The 15,420-nt window shown below is 39.0% G+C and overlaps 1 protein-coding gene and 2 long non-coding RNA genes across 3 annotated transcripts in view; 1 reads left to right on the forward strand and 2 right to left on the reverse strand.

Moving 5' to 3' along the window:
• Positions 1-6,285: 6,285 nt before the first annotated feature.
• Positions 6,286-8,222, reverse strand: LOC146457544 (uncharacterized). Its single transcript, XM_085091861.1, has 2 exons — positions 7,709-8,222; positions 6,286-7,397 (listed from the first exon to the last, which is right to left on the reverse strand). Exons 1-2 carry the CDS (start codon positions 7,984-7,986, stop codon positions 7,241-7,243), a joined length of 435 nt encoding a protein of 144 aa, XP_084947987.1. The 5' UTR covers positions 7,987-8,222; the 3' UTR covers positions 6,286-7,240.
• Positions 8,223-11,108: 2,886 nt separating this feature from the next.
• Positions 11,109-15,420, forward strand: part of LOC146457545 (uncharacterized) — a 6,065-nt gene continuing 1,753 nt past the window's right edge. Inside the window, exons 1-2 of the long non-coding RNA XR_014858456.1 lie at positions 11,109-11,182; positions 11,803-11,850. This is a non-coding gene — a long non-coding RNA (uncharacterized LOC146457545). The remainder of the gene's footprint in view (positions 11,183-11,802; positions 11,851-15,420) is intronic.
• LOC146457546 (uncharacterized) lies at positions 11,212-15,074 on the reverse strand. Its single transcript, XR_014858457.1, has 3 exons — positions 14,227-15,074; positions 13,675-13,794; positions 11,212-11,655 (listed from the first exon to the last, which is right to left on the reverse strand). It is a non-coding gene; the product is annotated as an uncharacterized LOC146457546 (long non-coding RNA).

Genomic DNA, 15,420 nt, shown 5'->3' on the forward strand with positions numbered 1-15,420 from the left:
GTCCGACATTTCAGCATCTAAACTCTTCAATTGCTGTGTGAGCGGCGGTGTTAATACATTTTGACGATTTTGTAATCGTTCTAGGGTATTCTTGGGAACGAGAACCATTCGTTTGGCGTGATTCAATTATGTCAGGAGTGCGCTTAATACTTTTAGCACGGGTGGCAACAAAAGTCCTCAAATATTTCCTCCGTGTTGGACTAATATTTTCTTCTTCTTGTTCAGTGGTGTTGTTTTCTGTGCTAAAGCCACCAAGGCTTTCTTGTGTGTTAACAGTTTTCTCTTAATTGACTTGCTGACTGGCACCGTTTGTTCTAACACGTTGAGGATACACTCACAAATAGTTTTTACCAAAGCGTCGTCTGCAACCTTAAGAATCACTTTATGTTGCGCTGGAGTACACCTTGCAAGGAGTTTCAGAAAATCGTGATTCTTTCTCAGACGCTGAGCCATGCTCAACTGATGTTCTATCACTATGATGCAGTCTTTTTATACCTTTTTGACATAAGCAATCTGAGTCTCCCCGGGGAAAATGTTGGTTCTCAAGCGGAAGTCCTTCGGTGTTTGTGCTTTAAGGTCACAAAACAAGTAGCCATAAGCTTTGTCAGTAGCGTCTTGAAATGATTCGCGCATAAAATTCACGTGGGCGGGGATTATCTGCTTTGCCTAGTGAGTCACTTGACTGCTATCGCGTGGGGATTTGAACAAAACCAAATAATGACAGTTCAAACTCATATCTCTCAATTCTTTTCCCCTGTAAAAGATGTTTTGCAAAATAAAGATAACACTGAGGTTTCGATGATGACAGCATTCACTAAACAAACTGGTGATTCTCTGATCGTTACTCAATTCGTGCATCAAATCATCGAGGACCACAAGATTTCGAATAGATGGATCTAACATTGACTCAATATTATCAGGAAGACCTTCTATGAACTTTATGGTTGGCAGACTTTTCAAGATTTCATCATAAGTCGGTTGATAAATTCCATAGCACCATATCATATTCTCGGGGGCACCGTCAATGAGTTGTTCTCCCGATTCAAGTAAACGTTTCAATAACTGGGTCTTACCACAGCAGGTTGGACCGGCTACCAAAGCCGGGAAAGGGTGTTTCAGTCTTGGGTCCATATTTCCAAATGATTGACTGAACTACATGCGGTATCATTTATAGAAAAATGGTTCTAGGTTCACCCTCTTTCTCATAAACACGAACCATCTTGATAGTTTGTAGTTTAGCGAACTGTAACCAATATTTGCGTTCCAATTCGGAAAATTCATGTACTTGACTTAAATGATTTGCTAGTCGAACTAAAAATTTTGATTGACAATCTGGGACCGGGCAATGTTTACATTTTCGTCGTACCATGTTAAGTCGAACAATGATAAACACTAACTGACTCCAAATTCAAGATACTGTTTTATCCTTTAAATGATTTCTTTTATAATAAAAAATCTGTAGACCACTGTGGTTAAAAATAATACTATGACATCATTTTAATCTATTTTAAACTATGATGCTATCGTGAGGTTAATCCCCAAGTTATTGTCATGTGACTGTGTACCTGTGTCCCCTCCTCAGAACTCTAACTCTATTTTTAGATAATGATGTCATCAGTTTTGATGACGTTAATCCCGCGGGCTATTGTGATGACACTGTGTCCCTGTGTCCCTTGCTCACAACATTCATTCTATTTTTAGATGATGTCATCAATTTTGATGACGTTAATCCCCTGGCTATTGTGTTGGCACTGTGTCCCTGTGTCCCTGAGTTAGAATGCTCATATTCCCCCTACTCGCACTTTGTGGAAAAAAAACGAAAAACCTATAACTTTGCTCAGATTCAACGAAAAATCTCCATTCTTACACTAAAATGATTGTCAAATTATTCTCTACACAATGAATGAGGGTTTTTTGATGCGTCATGAAAAACATTTCCTCTTGTTTTCCACTAATTGAGTATAGGACCCCAGACTTTCTGAAAAACTGAAAAAACTTGTAACTTTGCTCAGATTTAACGAAAACTCTCTATTCTTGCACTAGATGTTCGTCAAATTATTCTCTACATATTGAATAAGAATATCCTGATGCGCCGTGAACAAAAATGTTCACGTGTTTTTCCACTAATTGAGTTTAAAACTCATTCACTGCGCACGCCCGAAAGTTAACGACAGAACCAACCAACAAACCAAGCCAACAGTCAGCCATGACTATAACTCGTTCATTGCGCATGTGCGCATTCACGAGTTAAAAATGGGTTTTGAGATACGATTCTTCCGATTCTCCTGCTTGGCACGATTCTCCGATAATTATACGATTCTTCCTATTCTCCGATTTTCCTACTTGTACATGATTCTCCGATTCTACGATTCTTCCTATTCTCCGATTTACCTACTAAGTGTAGGGAGTTTAGTCACGTGATCACGTCTCTCGCAATCACAAACATATTTGAAGCTGTCGTGCAGTTTTGCTTCTAATTTCCACTCACCTGGATAATTCTCCAAAAAAACACCGAAATCTAAAGTTGATACATTATTAAACAAAATAAATGAAACCATGGGCATGTGTTGTTTATCCACGGTACTGAATCGATTTAAGTTGCGTATCAGTCGCTACTTCGACCTTCGGAGCTTCACCTCCATGTTTGACAAAGACTCCCCCGACCATGGTCTAGAGAAAAACGTTTCCGCGATGCTTCTTGGCCAGAAAACAATAGCTTGACGAAAGGACGATAGAGCTAAATGACCAAAGGAGTCTCAGAGAGTAGTTTCAGCTTCCAAGCACGCGGGTTTGATTTGTTTATGAGCGATTTTCTGAAAAGAAAGCATTTTATTGATATTTGTTCTTTTTGTGTTCAGTTGAACTATAAGCGGATTGTTTTATAGGATATTAGCTATATGTTAAGCGAAAGAACAAGGATTTCAGCAGCGATTTCAGGCCGCAGAAGAGGATCTATAATTACTCATTTTCGCCGCGTGGGACTTAAGATGGCGCAATTTGAAAACAGCGGAAGCTGTGACGTTTCAGAGCTCACTCCATCTAGAATTTCAGACGAATGTTCAAGTAAGATCGCTTTCTTTATTCTATATTCTTACCCTGTTTAAATAACAATTGTAAAGCGTTTCTTGTACACACAAATTGAGAATGTATGCAACTGTTACATGTAACTTGTAAGCTTATTTAGGAAGACAATTACACTGTAAATTCAAAAGATCTGTTTCAGACCCAAAGTGCCGATTCAGCTCTATGGCCCCTGGAGCTGATTTGGCCCTTCGTGGGTCCGTTTTCTCAAGTGGAGCCATATCGACCCCAATAAAAACCCATCAAAATCAACATGAAGAAACGCCACAATTTTGTACAATTTGCTTTTGCCTATTTGTGATCAGTCAAGATAATTTTTGGTCCCCTAAAGCAGCTTCACACAGATACTATAATCGTTTCAATAACACCATTCTTTGTGGAGAAATCAAAGTAGCCGCAGCAGTTATTTTCAGTATTTTGTTTTGTTTATTTCCTTGTATTTTGAATTTAATATTTTCTATTAAGCAACCAACAGTCTTAGTGGAGGTGGAATTGAAGCACCCCAAGTTAAAAAAAATTGATTTTGTCTCCTTTTTTTAACCACATTCTCGCTTATATGAAATCAGATGAGGCACTCTAACTTATGTTTGATATACTAAAAAGTTATTACCAGTATTCTCTGATTGTTTTGTGGCCTTGTTAGATATACAAAATTGCATTACTAAAGAGGGTTTCTACTTTCCAGCATACCCAATGTATTGAACACATTTTCTTGCTTACATTCTTAGGGTTCGTTGGGAGTGTAAATTATGAATCGCATGAAAAAACTACAGCGACCAAAACGTCTAACAACAGACAATGATGGAGATCAGAAAGGTGCAAAGCATGAGAAGAGCGCGAGACTATCTTTAGATGCCTGGTCGCAAAAGCCGCCACTGCTGGAGGGGGAGACAATTGACACTCTCAAGAACTATCTTGAGAAAAAATTGCACTCACTCAAGAAAAAAGAAGGACGTAAAATCCCACCGTGTTTTTTTAGAGCATACCTATGCTCTTAGAAGGATACAGATCCTGGAGAACCCTTGTCCAGTAGGAGGTGTTGGAGAGCTACCCATCACTTCAACAATTTGTGCATGTAAGTACCCAACTAAAACAAACTAACAGGGCAGAAAGCCCGGTTAATAAATATGGTTAGAAAATGACTCAAACAACTCCAATTATGGAAGCGATCATCTGCAAAAATGTAACCACCTACATGTACTTTCCTTATGTAACACGTGTAGGTAGCTAAAGGACAGCACAAGCTATGGTGTTGTACTGAAATATTCTTGTTGTGACACACCACCATTGCAATGAATTATCTACATGTAGCCTTAAGACTTGTTTTGACTTTTATTGCTCTGGTACATAAAATTATTATTATTATTATTATTATTATATTTATAGCCATTTATATCACAGGCACAAAGACCATTTGGACAGGAGGCTATCAGGTATCATTGGTGATGTTTGCTGTGCTAAATGTTTTACCCAGGGGTGACTAACTGATGGGGTTTACCTCAACTATAAAATGACACAGTCTTGGTCTTTGCTTTGCCAGCTTCCTCACAAAGATGACAGTAAAATTTCTCAAGCTAACCAAGCAATGAAAACATAAGATTGAAAGTCAGTAAATGATTATTCATCAGTTATCACTTTCATTGACCAGTTAGGCCGGTTTATTATTGTAGTTTGTTGCTACTGTGATTGATCATTTATTTTATTTGCAGTTAAAAGGTGAACTGTGTCGGATCTTTGGGGATGATGAAATTCCACAAAACATCAGGACAAAGTTTCAGAAGACCTGGGGGCCTAAGATCCTAAAGTATGCAGAGCAAAAGAAGGGATGGAGCACATACCTTGACGCAATGAAAGCTGCTCTCATTGAAGAGAATGTAAATTGTACAGGTAAGTAAAAAGGAGGGATGTCTATCTAGAGTGTTTAGTAACGTACTCAATAAAATGTGAGACTTAAGCTACTCGGGGTTGTCAAAAGTATCCAGCTGCAAGTGACAATTGCCACCTACTTCATTATCTTGGCTGGATACTCTGGTGGGCTCTTGTTTGGAAAAGTTGACATTATTGTAAAAAATCCATACACTGTTTAAAACCCATGGCCCAAAAACAAGCTAGTGCTTGAGCAACAGTGGCAACTACAATAGAGATTGATAAAAAATTGTTCACAGAAACAAAAAAGCCAAGCTATCTGTAATGCTTTTCATGTCACTTGTAAACATTTCATCCAAAGCTGCATCAACAAATTTCAAGTGACTACGAAATCATAGTACAGCGATGTCTAGCAGAAGGTACATTAAATTTGGACATGTAAAATGCAAAACTATGCAAAATGGCTACCAAATGACATTGTGAAGTCATCTAAGCAAACAAATATAGAGATCGTCAGAGTCAGATATGGCTGAAATAGTGACTATTACAACTCTGTGTTATCCTGTGACGTCTACTTTTAAGCACTTTCAATGTAACGGTTTTTGTGATATTTGCGTTAATGGTGTGATTTAGTATATTTTTCCTACATATATTTGGGAGTCTTCATCGTGGATTAAATTCTTGATGAATTGACTTATGTTATTCCAACAGAAATTAGAGATCAAACAGTGTTGGTTTTAATCAACAAATTACTCAAGCAAAAAGGAAAGGGACCTCAACAGGAACTGTTTACAATTCTGCCAGTAAGTGTCTGTAGTCTTTCCTGTTGGCAGTTGCATTTTACAAATACCTCATAAGGGTATGATGCATCCTTATTTTGGGGTGTATTGTCCAAAATATGTAGAAGTGGCAGTCACATCCATATTTGCTATTGGTATTGATTTAATGATTCCAATTTATACAGACTTTTTCTCGTTTCTTCTTCTGATGGCAAGCAATAGTTATTGATTATCTGCAATTTAGTATCAGTAATATAGAGATTTTCCAGCAGGGTACTAGGTAATCTGTGTAAAGATTTAATGAACCAGCCAACCATCTCATGCTATGTACCAACGACCTTCCAGTTACTAGTTTGGAAGCTCTAACCACTGAGATATGGGTGACTCATATCAGGAGGACAAAACGGAGCTGTGCCACAAAAAAGCTGTTCTTCATGCACCTCTCTGCTGGCTGGAAGAAACAATATTTCAGCTCTTCTGGCTGGGAGAAATATTATTTCAACCCATCTGGCTGGGAGAAACTTATTTAAATTACCTAGCTGGTAGAAACTGGCTAAGACTTGGCTGGGAGAAAGCTCAATGCGCCCAGCTGGCTTGGACTGCAGGAGCTGAGCTAGCTCAGGCCGACGCCCTAACATCGGTTCATTGTGTTGTTTGCGTCCGCTGTGATAGACGCAAACAACACAATGAACCAATCAAATTCGATGCAAATATATGTGAGTCAGCCAGCAAGTCACGATTGGTTGTAGCTTCAGCTGATTGGTTGAGAAAGTGATGCAAGTTTTTTATATAGCCGATCGCAATACAGTAGTGATATTAAAATGCATTTCCTATGAATTTCGTGTCAGTAACTATTACAGTTGAACCCCTATAAAGCGGCCTTCCCCCCCCTTAACCGCTTAACCAGGCGCAGCCATCTTTTCGCCATTCTGATTAGGTTCTTCAGGTGGTTCTTCTCCTATTACTTTTGAATTATTGGTGCTGATGAAGAATCTGAGCGAAATGGCATTTTCTTTTCCAGACCTTTGAACGTGCGAGTCGGCTGACCAGATGGATTGATCCTCCCCGAACCGTGTACTTGGCAACACAGGCTGGCGTAAACGTAATTTTGGGCGGTACTGTAACCTGGGTTAGAAAACAAACCGGGGTCGTGTAAAGAAGACCTAAGTCGCTAAGCCATTTATGCGAACGAGGTCGCGTCTTACATAAGATGCGGACATTCCATGGTATTCTGGGAGGACATCGGAAAAAGGATCGTATGTCACGCTTTTTACTGAAGGGGGTTACTTCAGGGGAGTTGGGTGTGTTTTATGTTCGGAGATGAGAATGAGGGGTGGGGGTTAGAATCAATTTTCCAGTAGAAACACTCAAGAATTCATAGAATACCTTTTTATTAACATATTATAACTGATGTCAAGGCTAGGTAAACCTAGCCAAACAATGAAAGGAGAGGCGGCTCAGTGGTTGTTTTTTAATTGAAGAAACCAAGTTCCATATGGTGAAATTAATAAAATTTATGAAATGATTGTGCAAACGTCGTATGGCATCAGGACCTCTTGTAGTTTCTGCAATTTTTCCGGCTCTTCCACAACAAATCTTATCGCCACTTTATGTGCTCTGGCAGGCCTGCCATTATCCCCGCGACTCCATACGGCATCGTCCAGCACAAGGCTTTGGAGAAAAGGAAGTATGTTAGTAATTTGCAATGTTTTCCCAGTTAGCCGCACGCGAAAAATAAATTTTGCGTCGGGGTTTAAAATTAAAATTTAAAATTAGATTAAAAAAAAAAAAACAGAAAATTTGCGTCCAAAAAATTGCTACTGCAATGCTAAAATGGGCAACTTTTGCTTTCGAACAGCTGTCAGCGCCTGTCAGCGAGATGTTCTAGCTGTTTGTACGCAGTAACTTTGTTTCGCTGTGTAGCCACAGCTGTAGCAAGGCCCGTCAGCTTGAATATTGTTCAAAACCAAAATACAACTTACCAAGTAGGTTCCGCAATAGTGTTGCTATCCAGATGAGGAGCAAGGAGCTGAGAAATGTTTTTATTCAGTGTTGCTCTAATGCGATGGTGTTCTCTAAGCTCAATACAAAAACCATCTTTCGGATTACAGGGATTGTGATGCAGCGTGTATCTTTGCCCAATGTTCAAATCTTTTGAAGGCCTGTAGAAGCACATTCCCACAGCTCGGATGCGATTTCCTGGTAGAGCGTTTTCTTTTTCTCTTATTTCAATAGTAATAGAATCAACACTTTCCAACATTTTCAGGATTTAAATGGAAATGCCAGACCTCGATGGCAAACGAAAACCGCGAAAAAAGAAACGCAGGCTCATTTTTGTCACCAATCACATCACAGTTTATAGTACGGCGCGCCCTCTGATTGGCTGAAACGCACCATCCACTGTCCCGTGGGTTGCACGCTGAGGTCAGCTTGCTTTTCATGTTCAAGTTCAGCTCTGGTACTCTGCCCTGGTTTGGGATTTGGCCGTCATTAAGAGGTAAGTCTGATATTTTTTTATAGTAAAACGGAGAGCATTTCCAAACTTCTGGTGCTACAATGGCCGCTGTGTTAAAACTGATTCAAATGGGAATTCTGCGAGTCTTTACATAAGCTTACACTCTTCGGCAATCTTATCATTTTCTTCTCGTAAAACGATGTAAAATTTGTGGGCATAGTTACTGAAATATTCCCTAAAATTCGCACAATTTTTAAAAATTTCTGAATGGAGGAGCTCAAAGAATATGACAACAAACATTTCTACAAAGAAAATGTATTCAGCTAAACACTGGTTGGCTTTGCAAAACGCGCATAATTTTCGTTTCGTGGAAGGACCGAAGACGATTTGACCAGAAGGAAGGCGCGCCATCTTTTCTTCGAAAGCTCTCCCGAGATTTCTGCTCGATAAATAACTATCTTTTTCTCTCTGCGTTATAGGTAGTAAATAATTCCAGACCATTGTATAAATTGAAAGTTTATGAATTTTTGTCTTCGAATTTTTGCAACGAGAACTCTATAAAAATTCGCACAATCTTTTGGAAGGACCGAAGAAGGCATGAAGGCCTCGTCTTCAAACGCTCTCGCAAAATTTTTGCTCGATAAATACTTTTTCTGTTTCTCTCTGTGTTATAGGTAGTAAATAATTCCAAACCATCGCATAAGTTAAATTAAAAATAAAGTTTGACTTTTTATCCTCGAGTTTTTGCAACGCGAACTCCCTAAAAAAATTCGCACAATTTTTAAACATTTCTGAATGGAAGAACTCAGAGAATATGACAACAAAAATTTCTACACCAAAAATTTATCCAGTTAAACATTGGTTAGCTTTGTAAAACGCGCAAAAGAAGTCATGAAGGCGCCGTCGTCGAACGTTCTCGAAACATTTCTGCTCGATAGATGTTTTTTCTTTCTGTGTTATTGAAGGGGAACACAGTTCCAGATCATCGTATAAGTTGTGACTTTTTAAAGTTTGACCTTTCATCTTCGAATTTTTCCAACGAGAACTCTAAAAATTCGTACAAATTTCTGAATGGAAACTCAGAGAATACGACACCAACCATTTCTGCACACACAAAATTATGCTGCTAAGCATTGGTTGGCTTTGCAAAACGTGCAAAAGAAGGCATGACGGCACTGTATTCGAAACTTCTCGCAAGATTTCTGCTCGATAATTAAATAATTATAAGTACAGCTGTATGTTTTTTCTCTTTGTGTTATGGCTAGTAAATAATTCGACACCACCATATAAATGAAAACTAAAGTTTATGAATTCTTATCTTTGAATTTTTGCAACGAGAACTCCCTAAAACTTCGTCCATGTTTTAAACATTTATGAATGGAGGAACTCAGAGAATATGACAACAATTCAATTCAATTCTATTCACACTTATTCGACTGAAATACAATATATTTTTATGGTAAGAAAATAAACATTCAGGGCTGGGTTGCTCGAAGTATGGTTAGCGCTAACCATTGGTTAAGAAGTATTAAAACCTACAGGTTGTCATGGTATTTAACCCGGGTTAGCGCTAACCATGCTTCGAGCAACTGGGCCCAGCTGAGCATTATATTTAAGTGATTTAACCTTCTAGGGAAAAGGTGGGTAGTGGCCAAAGGAGCAAGGCTTTCGTGTTGGCCACTACCTCTGTGTAGTTACAAAAATGGGGGGAAGTAAAATTTATAAAACTGATTGTAGAGCTTTGGGCCCGGTTATTCGAAAGCGATTAACGCTATTCCACGATTAAAAGTTAAACGAGGTTTCATCTCGCTTGCTTAAAAATGGTTTAAAGGCAAATTTCAAGCTGAAGGTTAAGGAAAGTCTAAGGCAAAACTAAGGGGCAAAAATCTTTTGGGAGAATCTTTATTGATTTTAATTAAACTGGCATCAAAGCTCACGTTAATCCAGGATTAGCTTAATCGGGCTTTTAAAAACTGGGCCCTGCTGATTAAATTAGGCTTGGGAGAGGAAAATACATCAGCAAATACATTTCTTCACAAAACATTGTTCAGCTCAGCAATTGTTAGCTCTGCAAAACTCGTACAATTGGCCCTTTGCATGATTCGATCACGTGACCTAACTATCGTTAAAATGATGGGCTACAACTTAAAGAACGAGTAGGAGTGCCAACGTTGAGCCCCTTGATAAGTAATTGTGACATTTTATATATACATTTTATTTTGAATATAAAAAAAAATAGAGGATTGTATGAAAAAAAAAACTACTGGGTGGCAAGCCTTGCATTCAGCAACTTTTTTCCATACAAATCCTCTACTTTTTTTTTCATTTACATTTACGATATTACAAGCATTCTCTCTCTACAAGGCTTGTATGCTCGGATCCGGTCAGGTTTGTGAAGGTTCTTAGTGCTGTAGAGTGGCATCTATTTGAGCAAATAAGCATTAAATTCATTTAAGGACGGTGCCTACTATTGCTACTGCGCATACGTTCTGCGCATCGCGAGATACTCAGATTTTCTATGGGTGGTGCCTACTAATACCGGGATATTTTTGCGCGGTTTAAAACTATACGGAGAAAGCAGAACTTAGCAAATGCTTTTGGTATCTCAAAAAAAAATTGGGGGTAACCATGCATTTTTTAGAGATAATTAAACTTCAATTTAGGAAAAAAATCCCATACATTGCTTGATATTTTGGCGCTTTTTAGAGATATTATTGCTTAATTATCTCTGAAAAATGCATGGTTACCCCCAATTTTCTTTTTGGATTCCAGTAAGCCTTGCTAAGATCTACTTTTCCCGCATAGTCATAAACCGCACAAAAATACTTCGGTATTAGTAGGCACCGTCCTTAAGTCCTTATTGAAGAGCTCGCAGCTCAGCTCTGTAAAATAAATGGAAATAAATTATGTGTTGACTGTTTTCTGAGAAATAATTATGTTTATTACTTCACAGGTGTTCCCTTTGCCTTAAAGAGGATGACCACAAAATCAACAAGAATTAGTGAGTAAAAATCTTACCCACAGCTTTTATATATTGACTATCTTAATATGAAAAGTCCATTCAGTGTTAAATGGAGTTTCGCTCTTTACTCCTCAAGTTACATGCATATGCCTAAATTCAGTAAGCATTCTCCTTTTTCTTATTAACAAAAATGTCATTGTTTATCTTGCCACCTAATGAATACAAAAGACAAGACCATCAACTACTGATAAGAATTTGGATGTATCTAGGGAGTGCCCTGATAAAATATGAGTTACAACCTTACTACCTATCTATTAAAGGAGGACAACTTCTCCTAGATGCAATACCACCAGAGGACTTTAACGTCAGCCATCATGCTGTTTCTAGTCTATACATTTACCCTTTTTCTTTTCTTTTTTGCATGGCTTTATATTGTTTTGATTATTTTTATAAGTTTAAGGTGTCCACTGTAACTGGCTCATGCTGTAGTGGTCTCCCAGCCTGTGTGTGTTCTAGGCAAAGTAAAACAGATAAAATAAATTATTTAAAATAAATAATAAATAAATAAATAAATAAACAAGTAAATAAAATAAGGAACAATAATTAGAATAAGTCAGATTTGGTTACTATATCATACTTCTAACTTTTTTTAATTTCAGAAACTGGCGACAACAAGGACACTGAAAGTGCAGAAGTTATGAAAGGAGGTAAGCAATGCATCAAAAGCTGTGATAGTAATTAATTTCCCTTTGGCAAATACAGTCCCACTTATGATGGGCAATAGATTGTGATTACTGTCTGTTGTGGCCCCCCATAAAATGGGTGCTTAACTGGTCTTCCCCATGACAGACTGTGTTGCATCTGGTCCATGTCTGATGGGCAATAGATTGTGATTACTGTCTGTTGTGGCCCCCTATCTAATGGGTGCTTAACTGGTCTCCCCCATGACAGACTGTGTTGCATCTGGTCCACTTATGATGGGCAATAGATTGTGATTATTGTCTGTTGTGGCCCCCTATTAAATGGGTGCTTAACTGGTCTCCCCATGACAGACTGTGTTGCATCTGGTCCGCTTATGATGGGCAATAGATTGTGATTACTGTCTGTTGTGGCCCCCTATAAAATGGGTGCCTAACTGGTCTCCGCCCCATGACAGACTGTGTTGCATCTGGTCCACTTATGATGGGCAATAGATTGTGATAACTGTCTGTTGTGGCCCCCTATAAAATGGGTGCTTAACTGGTCTCCCCCATGACAGACTGTGTTGCATCTGGTCCACTTATGATGAGCAATAGATTGTGATTATTGTCTGTTGTGGCCCCCTATCAAATGGGTGCTTAACTGGGCTCCCCATGACAGACTGTGTTGCATCTGGTCCACGTCTGATGGGCAATAGATTGTGATTACTGTCTGTTGTGGCCCCCTATAAAATGGGTACTTAACTGGTCTCCCCCATGACACACTGTGTTGCATCTGGTCCACTTATGATGGGCAATAGATTGTGATTACTGTCTGTTGTGGCCCCCCTATAAAATGGGTGCTTAAATGGTCTCCCCCATGACAGACTGTGTTGCATCTGGTCCACTTATGATGGGCAATAGATTGTGATTACTGTCTGTTGTGGCCCCCCTATAAAATGGGTGCTTGACTGGTCTCCCCCATGACAGACTGTGTTGCATCTGGTCCACTTATGATGGGCAACAGATTGTGATTATTGTCTGTTGTGGCCCCATATAAAATTGGTGCTTAACTGGTCTCCCCATGACAGACTGTGTTGCATCTGGTTCACTTATGATGGGAAATGGATTGTAATTACTGTCTGTTGTGGCCCCCGTAAACCTTTTTAAATGGGTGGTTTACTGGTCTCCCCCATGACAGGGTGTGTTCATCTGGCCTATGTATGATGTTGACATGATGCACTTAACTATGCTTTTCCAGTTTTTCTTTCTGATTTAGATTCAATCTTTGGTAGTTTTTGCTCAACTTGCAAACCAGGCACTGCATGAACAATAAGGGAAAAAGGGATGAGCATGGTGGCGCCCACCAGGAGAGGAAGAAAGGGCACAGCTGTGATTTCTGTATCATAATAAGACACAGTCGTCTCAGATTCACTCAGGACAAGTTGGATCCCTTTCATTTAAATTATGCCATTTTCATTTACATGTATTGTAAATATTATACACAATGATTGTTCGTTCTCCATTTCTGGAAAACAGAAAATAATAACTTTGACAACTAGATGTTGCACAGATGACTTGTCTGGACATACTAATTACGTATTAGACAAACAAAAGCAATAACGTAACATAAGCGGCCCCTTCCCCCTCCACCATAATAGTTTGCATTATGGTCACCACCACCCTCTTCTCTTTTACATAGAGTTCTTGTTACCAAGATGTAGGCTTTTCCACAAGTTCAGAAAATCCTTTAGTCCATGCCATTTTGATACACAGTATCAACACTTTCTTTGACTTTTGGGTGTATGGTGTGTGACCTAAGTGTTGTGTTGGATCTGAAGACTGTGCAAATACCTTGTTGTTCTTGGCAGCAACAAAGAGGTTCAGAAACAGCCTGGACATGGTGGTATAAAAGGTGCCTTTAGACACTTCTACAGACTCTCAAAGGTCTATTCTTTTTCTCCTGATGATCTTCTGCACAAAGAGGAGTGGTAATCATTAGAAACACAAAATTAATGTTTCTTATCTTTTAAGATACATACAACTACTGGTGTGGTCGTGAGATGCTTCACCAAGTCATACAGACAGTTTACAATATCTTGCTTTACTAATTGAATACTGACTAGTGTGTATGAGCTAGCTGCCTATGGATGCTAGTGGTGAGGTGACCTTCTGTTCCTTTTGAGACTTACGTGTCCAGAAAGATGAACTGGTTGTCATTCTTGGTCTCAATGTAGGTGAAATGGATGGATGTGTGTTCACTACTGAGATTCTGTAAGAACCCGTCAGTGTTGCTTTAGTCCAGAATGGTGAACTTATTATCCATGTGGAGCTTAATGTAAAGGGCTTAGAGAGTGGGGAGAAGGGGGGGGGGGGGGGGGGTTGGTTTGGGTGGGCTATAAATACCTCCATTTGATTTGCTTGTCAGGTGATGAGTTTAATATGACTTTTCCTCACTGGGAGGAGCGTTATGAATTTCTCCTCTTTTAGGCTATTCAGGGTGCCAAGTGCTGTACTTTTGTGGTGTTAGGCTTCCACACTTCTGCTTGTAGAAATATGGTGTTTACAGCTAGCTAGCTCTCTCCACTTAGTCTACTCCTTTAGTGATTCAAACTTGGTGGCTGCGATATTCACCTCAGTGATCTGTCACAGGAAAATTAAGACCGTTTCTTCAGTAGTGATACTTCAACATTCTTTAGCAGCCTTGATGATCGAGTTAGTTTTGTCAATATGACATGTTGCATCATTCACTGAGACAGCAGATGTTATGCTCTGTTCTGTGAACTACGCTAACTTCTTCATATCTCCCTTGGCTTTCTGGTTTACCTTAATCATTTCACTCTGAAACCTAACGGATGCCAGATCAGCAGCTCTGCATGCACCCTTGGTGGGAACTAGTGGCCAATCTTGAAAATGTAATAAACCACTCATGCTGTTCTTCATCAAGCGATGGTGTTGACTGATTGCGTAACAGTATAAGTAGCACCTTGGTTTGTGTTGATCGCTGCGTTTTGATCCTCTCTTGGGCTGTTGTTGATTGGAGGTTTTCAATCCTTGTCATTCAAACTAGAAATTGTTCCCTCGGCGGTCCACCTTGGTACCGATCAGCTGCTGTGTTGTTTGATCGTGGGCATCCAGGCTTCTGAAATTTCAATTCTGTTATCCCTGTTGATGTTGTCAGGGTGAAGTCTTATGGAAAATTAGCCTCTTTAACCCTAAGGGTGTACCAATGTGGGTATTCATCAATAAACTGAACCTCATCCCAGAGTGGATTCAGTGAACAGAACTGATAGAAGACAGCCACTGAAAATAACTTCAAAGAGAGAAAAAACTGTTTAAAAAAAAGAAAAAAACATGTATACTATAGTTTTGCTATCAACACAGTTTATTAATTTCACTGGAAATTGGAACTCTGCATTTTGGACAATAAATGCCAATTATACCATTATTGATATTTAGTTGACCTGATAAAATTTATTGATTTAATGTTTAGATTGGTAGAAAACTGATAGTACACGTACTTCATTAATGTTATGATAGACAAAGGAAAGTAGGGTGTAATGTAATTCATTATACACTGTATTTGAAGGATGAAAAACT

The sequence above is a fragment of the Pavona decussata genome, unplaced genomic scaffold (genome assembly GCF_977016875.1).
Source record: "Pavona decussata unplaced genomic scaffold, jaPavDecu1.1 SCAFFOLD_241, whole genome shotgun sequence".
NCBI lineage: Eukaryota > Metazoa > Cnidaria > Anthozoa > Scleractinia > Agariciidae > Pavona > Pavona decussata.